Below are 15,222 nucleotides of genomic sequence, written 5' to 3'. Positions count from 1 at the left end.
TAGTGTGTGTGTGTGTGTGTGTGTGTGTGTGTGTGTGTGTGTGTGTGTGTGTGTGTGTGTGTGTGTGTGTGTGTGTGTGTGTGTGTATATATTTATTTTATTTTATATATCTATTTTATTTCATCATTTTAATTTTAGATGGCAGAAGTAACACTCCCTCGTAGAGGAACTCGATAATTCTTCTCTTCCCTCCCCCTTTTTCTCTCTTTATTTGAGATCACATTAATCTTGATTATTTTCTCTAAAGTTTAAGCGGCAATTCTTAACGACGTGAACAAGCGCTGAAAGAAATAAAATATCATATAAGATAAGAATATATAAGAATAAAAATATCGTATCACGTAACTCAACGCTGTTAATGTGCATGCAAATATCTTCCGTTTTCGATTTCATGGAATATCAATAAACTGCAATAAAATCAAAATATATGAGATGCCGAAATATTCTACACTTTATAACGTGCCAAGGAATGTAATTAGAAAGAAGATATATCTATATATGTATATATATATCCTTGATTCACTTGCTATTTTGCAATCGTTAACTTTGTCCACTATATCAGACTTCGATTTCGACACTCAAGCATTTAGTCTAAAAGATCGCACTTAAAGAAAAAGACATAATGGTAGCAATTGTAAAGATGTAACAATTGTAAAAGTGACACAACTACAAGTTTTATATCTAAAACAAATATACTCTCTAAATTCTTTGGAGTGGAGCCTTACTTTAAATGATAATTGACTCAGTTTTAAAAAAAAGTGACTCAATTTTCAATATTTAGGAGTGAGATTTCAGTGTTCAAAGTGATTCACTCTAAAAGTTTTAGAGAGTATGTGTAGTTTAATAAATTATTTTATAATTACAGCAACTATAAAATATTCAATTATATGGACATTAATTTTACATCAAACTTGTATAATATTCTCATCTTTAGTTGCTATATTTTTTTCAAAGTGCGCATGAACAAAGTTTCAATCACAGTGCTGTCGTACAAGAATTATTTTTTAATTTATCTGTGGAGATATGAAAGAAAAAGAACGCAATGGATATTTATGAATGGTGCAGTATTACGAAGTAGAATAATAGGATGCGAAACACGATACACCATTTAATTTGTTTTAATAAACGTGTCAATTGAACAAATCACGCGACTTGTACGCATGGTTGGCCGATTATACCGATTATAGCAATGCTGGAGCGATCGAAAATTCGCGACGTAATAGAAGCCGGTGAACGTCTCGGTGAATTAATGCGCTCGTCGCCATGTATATGCGTTCTTGTAACACAAGCGCAAGGTCGAAAAATGTGATGTACGTTCGTCGGAAAGCGGTCTGGGTCAAACCAGTGCAGCGAGCTAGTTTGAAAAGGATAGCCGATCTGAAAGTGTGATTAGTTGGCAGAAGATAATCAGACCGTACCGAGAGATGCGGTCTTGGCAAAATAATACAATGTCTCTTTTAACTTACGAATTATAATTTCGAAAATGAATATAATTTCTAAAATGAAGAAACATGAACAAACTTTCATACTTTAATTTTTACACGCATTCTTTTTTCTTCTCTGACACATCGTCTTATATTTTATTTTTCCCATTTTACATTTATTTCGAATTAAAAAAAAATAATAATTAAGCTGCTCTATGTCTTCAAAGCAAAGGATAAATTATAGTGATAAAACAGAATAAAACAGAATTACAATTTCGACTTATATGAAATTGATAAATTTGAAATATCTCTTCCTTTTTTTTTGTTCTTACATATTGATCGTTCGATTAAAAATTTCATGATAATTAATAATAATTAACGAAAATTTGTATTAATAAATGATATGAAGAAATAAGGCATTCTATTAATTAATCATAGAGCTATGCTTTTCTCATAATTCTTTTCTCATACACTTATGCTTCTCTTTTTATATTTTTTAAGATATAAGCATTTGCACGATTATTTTATTTAAGATATATATAGCAATATAGAGATAGCAATAGAAATAGATAACGAAAAACATAAATAGATTTGATATAGTCATTGTTAGTCGATTACATTAAATCTATTTTATATATTTTCCTATCGATATTCGATCGTCATCTACGATAGTCATAGCTGGACAATATTATAGTTTACAAACATACGCCACAAACATACGTTTTATCGCCCAGGAGGATTATAATTAAACGCTGATTCATTTAAAATGGTTTGTATATTCGCATCTCTCGTACCGGCGAAGATAATCGCCCTTATTATTCGCAATCATTCTTTGTCGCCGTTGAACGCAGTGGCGTAATCGCCATAATCGATACCTTAATATATTCATTCAATTATTGAATGATTAAGAATTATTGAAGAATTACATAAACAACAAACATAAAAATTATATAATTTGCAACAAACACATACGTATACTTAAACAGGATACTTAAAAATTTATTTGTGAAAAATGTTCATTGAAATAAATCTTTATTTAAATACAGCGAAATAAAATTTTATTCCTAACAAATAAATAAATAATTAATGAGATACATCTCATAGAAATCTGTATTGCAAAAATCAAATTTTTCATAATCAATTAATATCGAAAAAAACCGCATGTAATTACGAATATTTTAACTTTTTTTCTCAGTGTTTTATTACTTTTATTATATAAAAATTTACACTAATTATATAAATTTATTTATAATTATATATAGTATTTGTGTTATTAATTTATATGTGTAAATTAGATTTTTCTACAATATTTTTTACAATATAAAGATACTTGGAAACTATTCAAGAAATTGTCTTTACATTTTCTTTTAAACATCCTATTATTTTATTTTGTAATTCTCAACAGTAAGAAGAATTTACAATAAGATAGGTATACTGAAAAAAATGTTGATTAAACACAACAAGAATAATTTGGTGAAAACTTCTGTTCAGTCTCACCAAAATGCCATTCTTATCTCTTTTTTTATTTAGGACATTTAGATGATCAGAACATTTTTCTCATATAGCTATATTAAGTGCGAGCGTGGCGTAGCGGCAGCACACATGATTGCTATGCCCGGGTTTGATCCCAGGCAGAACCGAAAAATTTTTCGAACACTCATAGCTCCTCTTACAGATAAACGGCAAACCACCGGGAGTGTCTTTACCGTAAGAACTTCTCTAACAAAAATCATCGTGCGGAATCGACGACTGTTTGTTAAACAGTTCTTAAGACATAGTTCAGTATATGCTGTGTTGAAGCTTACCTACACAATACTATCACTGAGCACATTAGAAGAATACATCGCAACGTAGCTTTGCCGATGTACCAAATAATGGATTACCTTCGGATGATTATATTGATATGATATTGTCAATATAATAAAAATGTACTGTCTAAATTCTTTGGAGTGGAGTAACGTCTTACTCTAAAGATTGAAAATTAAACCAGTCTTAGAAAAAAAGAATGATTTAACTTTTTTTAAGAATGAGATTTTCAGATATTCGCTCTTATATCCTCATTTTCACCAATGTAAATTAACTTTAATCTCGGTGATTTTAATCTCGGTGAACTTTAATCACCGAGATTAAAATTAATCTACATTGATGGAAACGGGAATGAAAGTTTTAAAAAATGAGCAATTAAAATCTAAAATAAAAACGCTATCGACATGTGCGATAATCCTAAAGACTCGTATTGTTTCTTTTCCTTTTTCTCTTCTTTCTTCTATTCTTTCTCCTTTTTTGGCATCGATACACTGACATCGGCACTTTGATCCATAGTCGTTGATTACGCCACTGATGTCGTATATACTAACATACAACAAATCGCAATATATGTAACCCTGCCGCCTAGACGGCGGCGAATTGGTCGCGGAGGACAAACATAGAAGCGGCGGCAAATTACGGTCGGGATTTCGCGGCCAGTGCAAATCTACCAGGCCGACCGAAAATGTCTTTTCATTTCCTCACGAAAAGTAAGTAAATAAAGATATTATCGCGTTGTCCACGCGGTCATCGTTGCCAATATCGTCGTTATAACGCCGTGCCAATATCACTAAAAATACAGGATCTGAGAAACGAAATCCCGCCGTTGTGGCTCGCGTACGGAATTAAATCGCGATTATATCGCGGATTATATCGCGATAATAACGCAGAGACGCAGACTCAACATCGTACAATGACATACGACTGTCGTTTCACTCACATAACACAAAGAACATCCTCATGACTATAAAATTCCTTCCGTGACGATAACGCGGAAATCGTCGTGAGGATCATACATTCATAAACATCAATGTGACAAAGTGATTCGGGACGAGCGAGAGTAGATAAGTAGATTAGTGTCCATTCAAAAATTACCATTCTCAGAACGCGGATCGGCGAACGTCGTGAAATCATAATAAATGAATGAATGAACTGAAGACTCGACACGTTGATCTCTCTTCTGGAGTCTCCTCTCGATGCCTCGCTTTTTTTCGAAGGGCTATCGCGTCATTGGTCCACGTCAGAACGTATAATAAAAACACTCCGGCACACGTTCGAAATTTAGAGCGCGCGCATCAGCGAGAAGATTCACAATGACAAGTGCGAAAGAACACCGATCAGCACACTGATGAACGAGCGCAACGCAACCGCGAGTGACCGGCGCGGCGGCGAGCAACGGCGAGACAACACAATGCCGAACGTTGCCGAGATAAGCCGAATATCATCGAGCATTGTCGAGACAGATCCGAGGATTGCCGAACAGTCAGCCGTTCGGCGACGAGTCGAGTGCGCGCGAATAGTTTGATTATGGTATGTTCTTAATGAGCAAGAAACATTTTGGAACATTTCAACAACATTGTAACAATGTTACAACGTTGCTAATGTTGTTGAAATGTTCCAAAATGTTTCTTGCTTACTGGATTGAAGCCAATAAACTCTATGACGGATGTTCATAGCTTCTTATATTTAAGACGGTCTTAAGTACAGATGTTACGAATCAAAAAAGTCTTATTAGCATCTTAAGACTTGGAGCTCCGCACAATAAAAGGAAGGGAACAGAGAACAGAGAATAAGAATTTCAACCTATCAGAAATCATGTATTGTGGAACACACAGTTTCTGATAGGTTGAAATTCTTATTCTCTGCTCTTTGTTCCCTGTTCCTTTTATTGTGCGGAGCCCCTTACTAATTAACACTTTAGACTTATTATTTAACATGGTCTAGAAGAACAGAATATGAATATTAGTTTAAAATATATTGGAGCAAGCCATCAAGGAGGTATTTCAATTCTTAAATAAGGACACAAAAGGTGGAAAGATGATTTCTGTTTTCTTTGTCAGGGATTTGTTGATTAGATTTGCTAATATTATTTATTATCATAAATAGAAAAGAGTCAAAAAGATCAGTATTTGTCTTCCTTTTCTTTGTTTGGCCGTATTTCTTATAATTTATTTCAATATAAGGAAGGCTCTAGTTTATTACAGAGATCACTGGTTGAAACTGATTGGAACCGTCGAAGATTGGAAGAAACATTCTTAAGAATATATCTAACATACAGTTTTTATCAAAAGTTTGAAGTTAAAAATGTATTAGTATTTACACATTCTATATAAGAATAAATATGAAAACTATGAAACAATTGAATAACATATTTTTAATCAACATCTTTTTGTAATTTATTTTACTATGTATTTTTTATTATTTTTTTATTCTTACAATATTTCAATTTAAAAAATAATAAGAAATATATCAATTTTTTAGGAAAAATTCTTTAAACATTCGAAATGGTTACGCAAAGTTTCATTGCGATTCACTGATTATTTATTATGTAAATAAACAAATAAGTAAAAATTTTCGTATTTGTTTATTTATAGACTAACCATTGCAATTGAATAATGCATTTGAATAAATCATCTTGAATTTTTCCCAAAAAATCAAAATTTTTATCATTTTTTAAGTTGAAATGTTATAATAATAAAAATAATAAATACACACAGTAAATAAACTATAAAAAGTTATTTATTTAGTTGAATAAAAATGATGTTATTCATACAACTGTTTCGTATTTATGTAGTTTTCATATTTATTTTTATAGAGAGTGTAAATATACTTTCGATAGGGACTGTATATTAGCATATCAGATATACATCCTTAAGATTTCCAACACAATGAGATATAAGATCGCACGCGTAATAACCGTAAAGTAGTTTCTTGACGCGCGAGACGACATAAAGAGAGAGACATTCATTCATGTTTCATATCTGTTAATAAACAATGTTTGGAACTAAATCATAACAATGTAAATGCCCGTAAAAAACCTAAACTGAGTATTCATGTATTTTATAAAATCTTATTGCAGTCTGTTAATATATATAAATTATTATCTTTTAATACATATCTACACTAGACATTCATGTATTTTATAAATTTTATCAGATATCCATTAAAATATAATAACTTAGATTCCTAGATTATAAAAGATGATAATCTAGATTGATTTAGATATCTTTTATAAATTTTATAAATTCTATTAAATACGCATTAAAAGAATAATTTAGATTATTATCTTTCAATATTTAATAAAATTTGTAAAACACACGAATACCCTGCAATGTAAGTTCTTACAGCATTTACATTGATTTATATTGTTTAGAATTTTATATTATATAATTTGGAATGTTTGGAAACTTGTCCCTTCTATCTGTATCCAATTTTACAACAATGGCATTATGTTATAGTAAAAAGACACGTCCCAAGAAAAAAGAAAATAAGATAAATTATTATCATTGCTGTTTGACTAATCGTTTCCTGGACGATGGACCGTAGCTATACTTTTATCCACGTTTCTCACTGCTCGTTATTTTCCATTGTGCGAAATTTGTATCTTATGTTTATCGCGCATTGCCTCCATTTCTGACATAATGTATTAATCTTTAGTATACGTGATGATTTTTCGATCCTTTATCATACATGATAGAATTTCTTTTATAAGAAATACAAAAATGTAATAAAAATAAAAAATTAAAGATGTAAAGTATATATGATTCTCACATATATATTTTAACATCTTTAGGAAATATTTGTAGAGTATTTGTATATTAAAAAAAAAAGAAATAAGAGCATTATTATTTAGTGCTCCTAGTATTTCAAAGAAAAGAAATGCGTAAAATACAAATAACCCAATCATGTATGTGTAATCAAGGATTAATAACATATATAAAACAGCGGCGTTCGTAAATAACGTGATACTTAAAAAAAATATCGAATATATGTTATATATTGATTTTTCATGGTATATTAAAATATATTAATAATATTAGGTCGTCCGGAAAGTTCGTGCGGACTAAAATTTAAATTTTAGTATACATTTATTAAATTAAAATTTTCTGCGTTTCATTTTCCTTCAACATCGGCACGAACTTTCCGGACAATATATTAATAATTCACATATTTTAAATAATAGCAAACATAGATACAAATTACACATAGTGAACGTGAAAAAATACTGTACGTAAACTTTACATAGTTTTAAATAAGTATTCGTATTTCTGGAATGTTGGAAACGAAAATAACGAAAATAAAATGGATATTTCGCGCAATTACATTAGCATAGAAAAGAAATAATTTGCTTTTTTTATACAAATGTATTGTTCATAACAAAGATATCGTTATGATTATAAAAACACGTTATTCCTCGTAATGATGTAATATTCCTGCAAAATATCACGTCATGAGATTCATTCGATTGTGTCATGAACGCTGCACTTTGCAGCAACTAAAAAAAGAAAAAAAAAACAAAGAACAGATTTTTTTCTTGTTAGACGGAATAGATAGACCATCACGAGCATTATTATCTAGGAAAATATCATATTTGTGGAATTCATTACAGTTAGAGCATGTTAGAAATGTGAACAATTCAGAAACAATGTCAGAAACAATGTAAATTCAATTCCTATACATACATCACTCGAAAATTTTATTGTATGTTTGAATAAGAAAAGAATTTTGTGAATTAATATTAATTATATAAAAATAACTACATACTTATCTCATATTTTCTATTCATCAAGAAACTTTGTTTAAAAAAGTGGAATATTAATTTTAATTTAATATTTTAACATGTTTTTGTCATTATTTCAAATTATTTTTATTATTATTTTATATACATATAATTTTATTTATATATATATTTTTTTTCATATAAAGTTTAAAATTTTATTCACTATAAAATTTTATAATACTATCTTTTTTATCGCAAAATGTATATTAATTAAAGTCTTTCTAACTTACACGTTTCACAATTAACGTTTTTATACTCGGAAAAAATTTTATATTTAAAATTATTGTAACATGGTAATAGCTGCTATCAGCTATAAATTATTAAGTTTAAATGCTGTAGCTATTTTTAAAAACAATAATGTAATTTTTATACTTTTTCATAGTACAAATTTTTATTATAAATTCAAAACTTGTTGAATAAAAGATAGTATTGTAAAGATAAGTAAAAAAATATATACCTAGCAAATTTTGTTTGCGTACCATAGTAAAAATTAACTATTTTTATGTTAGAATATTAAGCATTGGTTTAATAAAATAATTACTTTATTTATATGATAAAAATTAGTATTACCATAATAAAGTTATGTCGGAATCATGTTGTGATGGTCCATCAAAAATATAAGACATAGTAAAGTGTAATTTAAAATTGTATTAAATAAATTGTATTAAATTGTATTAAAACTTAATATAAAATTTTCTCCGTGTATAAATAATCGGTTTTTATATAAATATTGAATATTTAAAAATATAATGAAAAGGTTAAATTTAAATAAAATATGAAGCATTCTTCATTAAAAAAGCTTCATTTCAATTGTTATAGATATACTCTAAGAATTATATATCGAGAATATATACGTCACACATTAATGTTATATTTGATACAAGTTAAACACACATTATATATGTATAAATCAATTTGATTAAATAAATTAGCATTAATTGGTTAATTTGCGATAAATTTTTAAGCATTTGCATAATTCGAAATTTGCGCATTTTAAAATGTTAAACTTCATTGGCAACATATATATTTCTTCATAGAAATTATGAAACTATTTTTAACAATAAATAGGCACATGTGCGACGCTGTCATATAAATTATATAGACGCGATATATTTTTTTCGTAAATTACGCGAGTTTTTTTTTTTACGCGCACGTGTAAGCATACATGCGCATTTATGTCATGTACGTGTGTCCGCTACTTTTATTTATCAGTTCTAACACAAACAAGGAAAAAAAACGTTATTATTGCTCCATTTTTTAAAATGGATGTGTTTCGTGACTCCTCATACTAATGCATGTCAACATTCGCTTCCTATCCTATAATGTATATCCTATAATATATATTTCCTAGAACGATATGCGTAGTTTGACTGTTCCAATCACACAATCATTTTCAAGAGAATTTTATTTTGCCGAGTTGGTGGATATTTCAGTATTATAAAAGAGCTAGAAGTATATAAATGAATCTTGTCAATTCTTAAAATTCCTAAGATAGTTTTTTCCGAGAAGATATTTTTTTTATTTGATTATTTCGCATCAATATATTAAATACGTTTGAAAAATTGATGAAATTATGAATAAAAAAATAAAATTATATTGGAAAAATTGGAATAGCATACAAATATAGTAAAGGCGAGAAAAGTTTAACTGATACTTCTTTAACTTTATTTCATAATTTTTTAGATTATTATAATATTAGAATAGCTATTGAGGCATTCTATATTAAACCAGGCATCTTGGAAACATCAGTTTTATTTTTTTTTTTAATTTGCTTTGATCATGTTCTACTAAAAATACGAGACACGTGTTTCGTGAACAAAATTTTTTTTGTGAAATTATTCACGTAATTGTAACTTGTAAAAATTTATAAAAAATCGTCGCTCATGCGAACATTCAAATTATTATAATGTCGAAACCATTAGTCGTACAAAAAAAATGCAAGAGACCGATTTTAAAGATTTTAAATTGTTTTACGGATACATTATTTTTAATTTATCATTTTCATATAAATAAATGTTTTATTTGTTTATAATTTTTATTAATATTTTTCATCATCAACTCATCAATTAAAAAATTTTGTAAAATTATCATCATTCCCACTTCAATTATGAAATAATCTTGAAAATTTCAAAATAGAACTCGAATAGATAATTAAAAAAATTCTGTTGTGATGATATATTATGCGGAAATCTCATATTTTTATTTGTAGTATATATCAGCAAATTAAAAAAAAAAATATTTCATGTATAAGTTATTATTTTAGCTTAATAATTTCGTATATAATGTAACGTAATGTATTATAAATTCTTCGAAGTGAAATCTCATTCTAAAGAGTGAAAATTGAGTCAATCTTGAAAAAGAATGACTCAATTTTCTATCTTTAAGAGTAAGATTTCACTCTTTAGAGCGAGATTCATTCTAAAAGTTCTAAAGAGAACAATTTGGCAGACATACAGCGTTCCACTTTAATGTATCAGAAGAAATAGTTCAAATGTTCAACAGTGTAGACATTCTGGAGCTAACGCGCCCACGTTACATGCGCGATACGATTTTAGGAATTATTCATCCATCGGTTAAGACATTCACATTTTTCGTGCAAATAGTCGACGAAATGGAATCTATAAAACGGCAGCAAAGTAGTCGTCCCACCGCCGTAGAAGTGCGGTAGGTAGTTCTATTTAGATCTCTCGATGGCAACCGTCCAGGATGCGGTCGCCTACTCTGCGCTGTGAATACGACGTGTTAGTGCCGTGATAGTCAGGGTCAGGGCATCTGCGGTAGCCTAGTTACACTTAGCACGGTCGGTCTGATCTATTTAACACCTCATAACAAACGAAAGACCCAGATGCACTTCTTGCAAATAAAACACATTCTTGTTTACAGAATATCCTTCTTGATTTTGTCTTTAAAATAAAAAAAAATGGCCACAATGGCTTTCCATTACGTTTCAAATTAAGAAAAACTATGATAGGCTAAAATTCAAATTTAAGATTCCTGCCTACTCATTGTAGCTTGGATTGTGACATCAGAAAAAACAAAGACATAGAAAGATAAAGAAAATTCTTGCAAATTTATTAAAATGTATTTTTTAATAAAACAACATTTGCAAAATCGATAGAATAGATTTGTATACACAATAAAATACCGAAAATATTTCTCTTGTCCTATCTGGTCAATCAATAAATAATTATATAGTTAAAATTTAATTAACGAGAAAATGAAATTAAGCTATATAATAGGTGTTAAATATTTTGTTGAGATAAATACAATATGATTTTATTCTTCGTCGATAGTATTAAAGTTTAAAATATTAATTATCAAGTATTATAAATAATATTATAGTATTATTATGAAATATTAAATTCGTCGGTCTATCTTCTTTAGCAATGAAAAACAGAAATAACTATTTATGACAGAGTATATATAGGGTGTCCTGAAATTTGCGAATCAAAGTACTACAACAAAAAAATTTGTAAAAAAATAAAAATATTATTCGTAAATTTTTATTTTAAGTAATAATTTATGAAATAATAATAAATAATAAATAATAAATTTAAATATGGCTAATGACGGAGTACATTTAAATGCTGAAGTGCTCGCTTATTAATACTATCACACGCGCGATTCAGACAGCGGTCTAAACATATAATCTGTAATTAATTATATTTAAACTCTTATATTTCAAAAACTACTACTTGAAATAAAAATGTATATACGTATAACATTTTTTAATCTTTTAAAAACTTTCTTGCTGTGATATCTTGATTCGCGAATTTCGGAACAGCCTATATATGTATTCCCTGTGTGTAAATAATTCCTTTAAATAAAATTATTTTTCCACTGAATCATTATTTTATGTATTTTTAATGAGAAAAACATCAAATATTATGATTTAAAACAGACGGATGAAACGATCTCGATCAGTGCATCATCGTAATGATTTCCAGATGATTTACTATTCCAAATGATTTATGATCTATTATAAATAAATTTCATAGATATACTACGTGGCTGATGTTTTCTGTGAAAACCCGTCGAAGCCTAAATCAATAAATTGCGTCGTGGAGTTCTTTCCGCGCGAGATGACGGGATCTTCAATGAAAGAGGTCGAATACCATTAAATATTGTTGATCTCTTGTAAAGATGATTCACACATGTTATCATTAATGATTCTTAAGTTCACACTTGCGATAAGTCGAATGGCTAAAAAATGGACCACAAGCTATGTTCTTTCTTTCATTGAAAATAAGACAACATGAATAAGATGATTAAAAAGTACATATTTTCTAGAAATTGTTCTTAAATTCATATATCTTTATAAAAAACCATAGATATTTATCTAATCACTATAAATCAACGATGTAAATAAACAATTCTTTTCTTTTTTCTATGCACATCATTGAATTAAATGAAGAGAGATTAATTAATTCAATCAAGCATTTTCTATTTTCATTACCTTCTCGAAATAATCATGTACAAGAAATATAACGGCAATGCAATTTCAAAAATTGAAACCGGAAAAATAAATGATAACCTATAGCGAGGTTATATACAAGAGAAGTGCAACGCGAAATGGAAATTGCCATTGCATTTGTTAAAAATGCAGCCTGAGATATTTATTACAGTCAATATATTGCAAGCAATACTGTCTTAGGATTCTAATTAACGTCATCAGTTGTATGTTGTCTTTCTTCGCGCGAGATTTATTCGACACATACTTTATCATTTGACTCAGAAATGCTTTCGGAAATTGTCTTGTCAGACGAAAACAAAATCGCGAGTATATTCATTGTTACGTTAGCAGCCTATTATTTGCGGTATCCTGTTATTGTGCGATTTACGAGTAATTATACAAACTGTTGTGACTGAAAAATGTGTTTCATATACGTGCACTTCCGAGAATCTAGTTACAGATTGATTTTGATTTTTTTCAATACCAAGAGAAAATTAATTAACGCCGAGATCTAGTAAGAGGAGAAACTAGTAACAATTTCAATTACTAATTCTTTTGCAAGTCACTGTGCTTTATAGCTGTGAATAATCTTCTCAATTATCGTGCAGTTACCTTCATCAAACTGGACGTTATTATACTTGTCATGTAAATATCTTAAAAAAAACTTATAAAGCATAATATCTTCTAAGGCATTAAACCTTATAAGTTTTTTAATAACCATATGCACAAGTACTTTTTATTGTATAAGTATAAATTCAAGGTAAACTTAAAAGATAAGCAAGATAGTAAGTATTCATGACTATAGATAATCTTTTCCTTTAACGGAAAATATGTATATAATTCTTTAACAAGTGTAATTTAAACGTCACTAAAATAGAAATAATTATACAAATAATATATATATATTAAATAAATTAAGCTTATTTTTATAACGAGCTAGCAAGATTAACATAATAGTGAGCTGTAAAATCATAACACTGCTTCCAAAAAAAAAGAATAAATAAAAAATTTCGAAACTAATAATCGCTGCGATTCAGATTAAAAATCGTCATTTTTATATCAATTTTTAAAGAAAATATCAATAAAATATCTATATGAGCTTTCATAATTATTAGTGCATAAATTATATCATTTTTTTCAAAACGCAATTCAAAAAATGATTTTCGAATTATTATCATGAATGAATTAAACACAGATTACTCTATTAAAAGTAAATCAACTTGACTTCACAGACCGTTAAATAGCTGCACTTAAGTGCAACTATAATTATGTCGTCCTTAAGATTTTTTTTTTAAATCATGATACTTTCTACAAAAATAACACATTTTGAATTGTGTCATTTTTTTAAATAAAGAAGAATTTTCTACAAAGAAGATAAAGAGTAAGATAATTTTGGTGATCAAAATTTGAAGAAGAAATATATTTTTTATCTCTAATTTAATCATTTTATCTAATGAAGATATTGGATATTTCGAATTATGACACTTTGATGTCAATATTCTAAATTTGTTATAATTCTTTATATTATATCAAAATCGTCACAACTTAAAAAAGTGTTTTTTAAAGATTGTAAAACAAAAATAATAAAATTGCCATTGTTCACATTTCTGAAAGTATTTTTTTTGCAATCCAATATTTAATTAGTCAATTATTTACTGTTAAGTTAAAAATAATAAATAATTCTTCCCCTTTTCTGAAAAACTTAATTTTTCGAATTGATTCATTTTTTGAGTTGGGTTACTTCTGAAATAAAAGGATGATATGTTCACAAGCAACAGTTTTATATGTATTAGATTTATTCTATAGCTCGCAAATATTATTTTATTTATTCTTAAAGAACTTACGAGTGCCGGTATCAACACGTCGACGAGTTTCCATGTTCATAAAGGTAAACAATCACAAAAAATAGGTCGCAGTATTAGCAATTACGTACTCGGAATGTAAAATGCTTTGTGAGCATTTCTTTATGAGTAAGTTCTTTCTATACCGAATATTGAGAATAAAAAACTAACGAGATTTTCGATGTAGTCTCAACGCGATTATTTTATTTTCTGCTATAGATACACTGAGAAAAAAGTTGTTGATTTAAAAAAATATTAATTGATTCAACTAACTATGATGGTTATGGTCACTATGATTGTCAAGTAAATATCTGTCAGTTCAAACAAATAACACGTTTTAAATTATAAGAATAAATTATTTTGTTGACATGAATTCTTAAATATGCTCACGTATATTTAACTTAGATACATGAATTAAATAGTCACTATAAATTAATATAACTAAAACACATTTAATCACGTTAACAACTTTTCTTCATAGTGTAAATACGCGGAACCGTATTCTACGCGGCGCTCATTGCGTTTTTGTTATCACGAGTAAATATTAGATATTATCCTCTTGTTATTTATAGAAATCGGAATTTATATCGAGAATTATACCATCGTACAATAACGTTACTTCGATAAATGGGAGAGCCGAGAAATCGTAAATCGTTCACACGTTCCAATGGGAAGAACGACGTATTCCCGTTAACATTCACGAAATGCAGGAAAAGAACCGCTAGAACAGAAAGAGTGGAAAAGAGCGCGACAAACTCCACAGTGTACGCGCTACGCTCACGAATGTCGACTGGCAGGCTGTTCTCGAAAGGCTGTTCATTCGGAGTATCGGTCGAAAAGCCACGGCCGTGTCAGCTGAGCGTGGAAAGCAACGGTACACTGATTATGAGAAAACTGGAATGTCTCTCTCTCTCTCTC

The 15,222-nt window shown here is 28.7% G+C and overlaps 1 protein-coding gene across 1 annotated transcript in view; it reads right to left on the bottom strand.

Annotated features, from left to right (window-relative positions):
- Positions 1-14,347, bottom strand: part of LOC105623073 (calcium release-activated calcium channel protein 1-like) — a 22,093-nt gene extending 7,746 nt beyond the window's left edge. Inside the window, exon 1 of the mRNA XM_012204474.1 lies at positions 14,308-14,347. Within this exon, the coding sequence (XP_012059864.1) occupies positions 14,308-14,347 (40 nt within the window). The remainder of the gene's footprint in view (positions 1-14,307) is intronic.
- Between the last annotated feature and the right edge of the window lie 875 nt (positions 14,348-15,222).

The sequence above is a fragment of the Atta cephalotes genome (genome assembly GCF_000143395.1).
Source record: "Atta cephalotes unplaced genomic scaffold scaffold00052, whole genome shotgun sequence".
NCBI classification, from domain to species: domain Eukaryota; kingdom Metazoa; phylum Arthropoda; class Insecta; order Hymenoptera; family Formicidae; genus Atta; species Atta cephalotes.
This window is presented reverse-complemented; position numbering and strand designations above follow the sequence as displayed.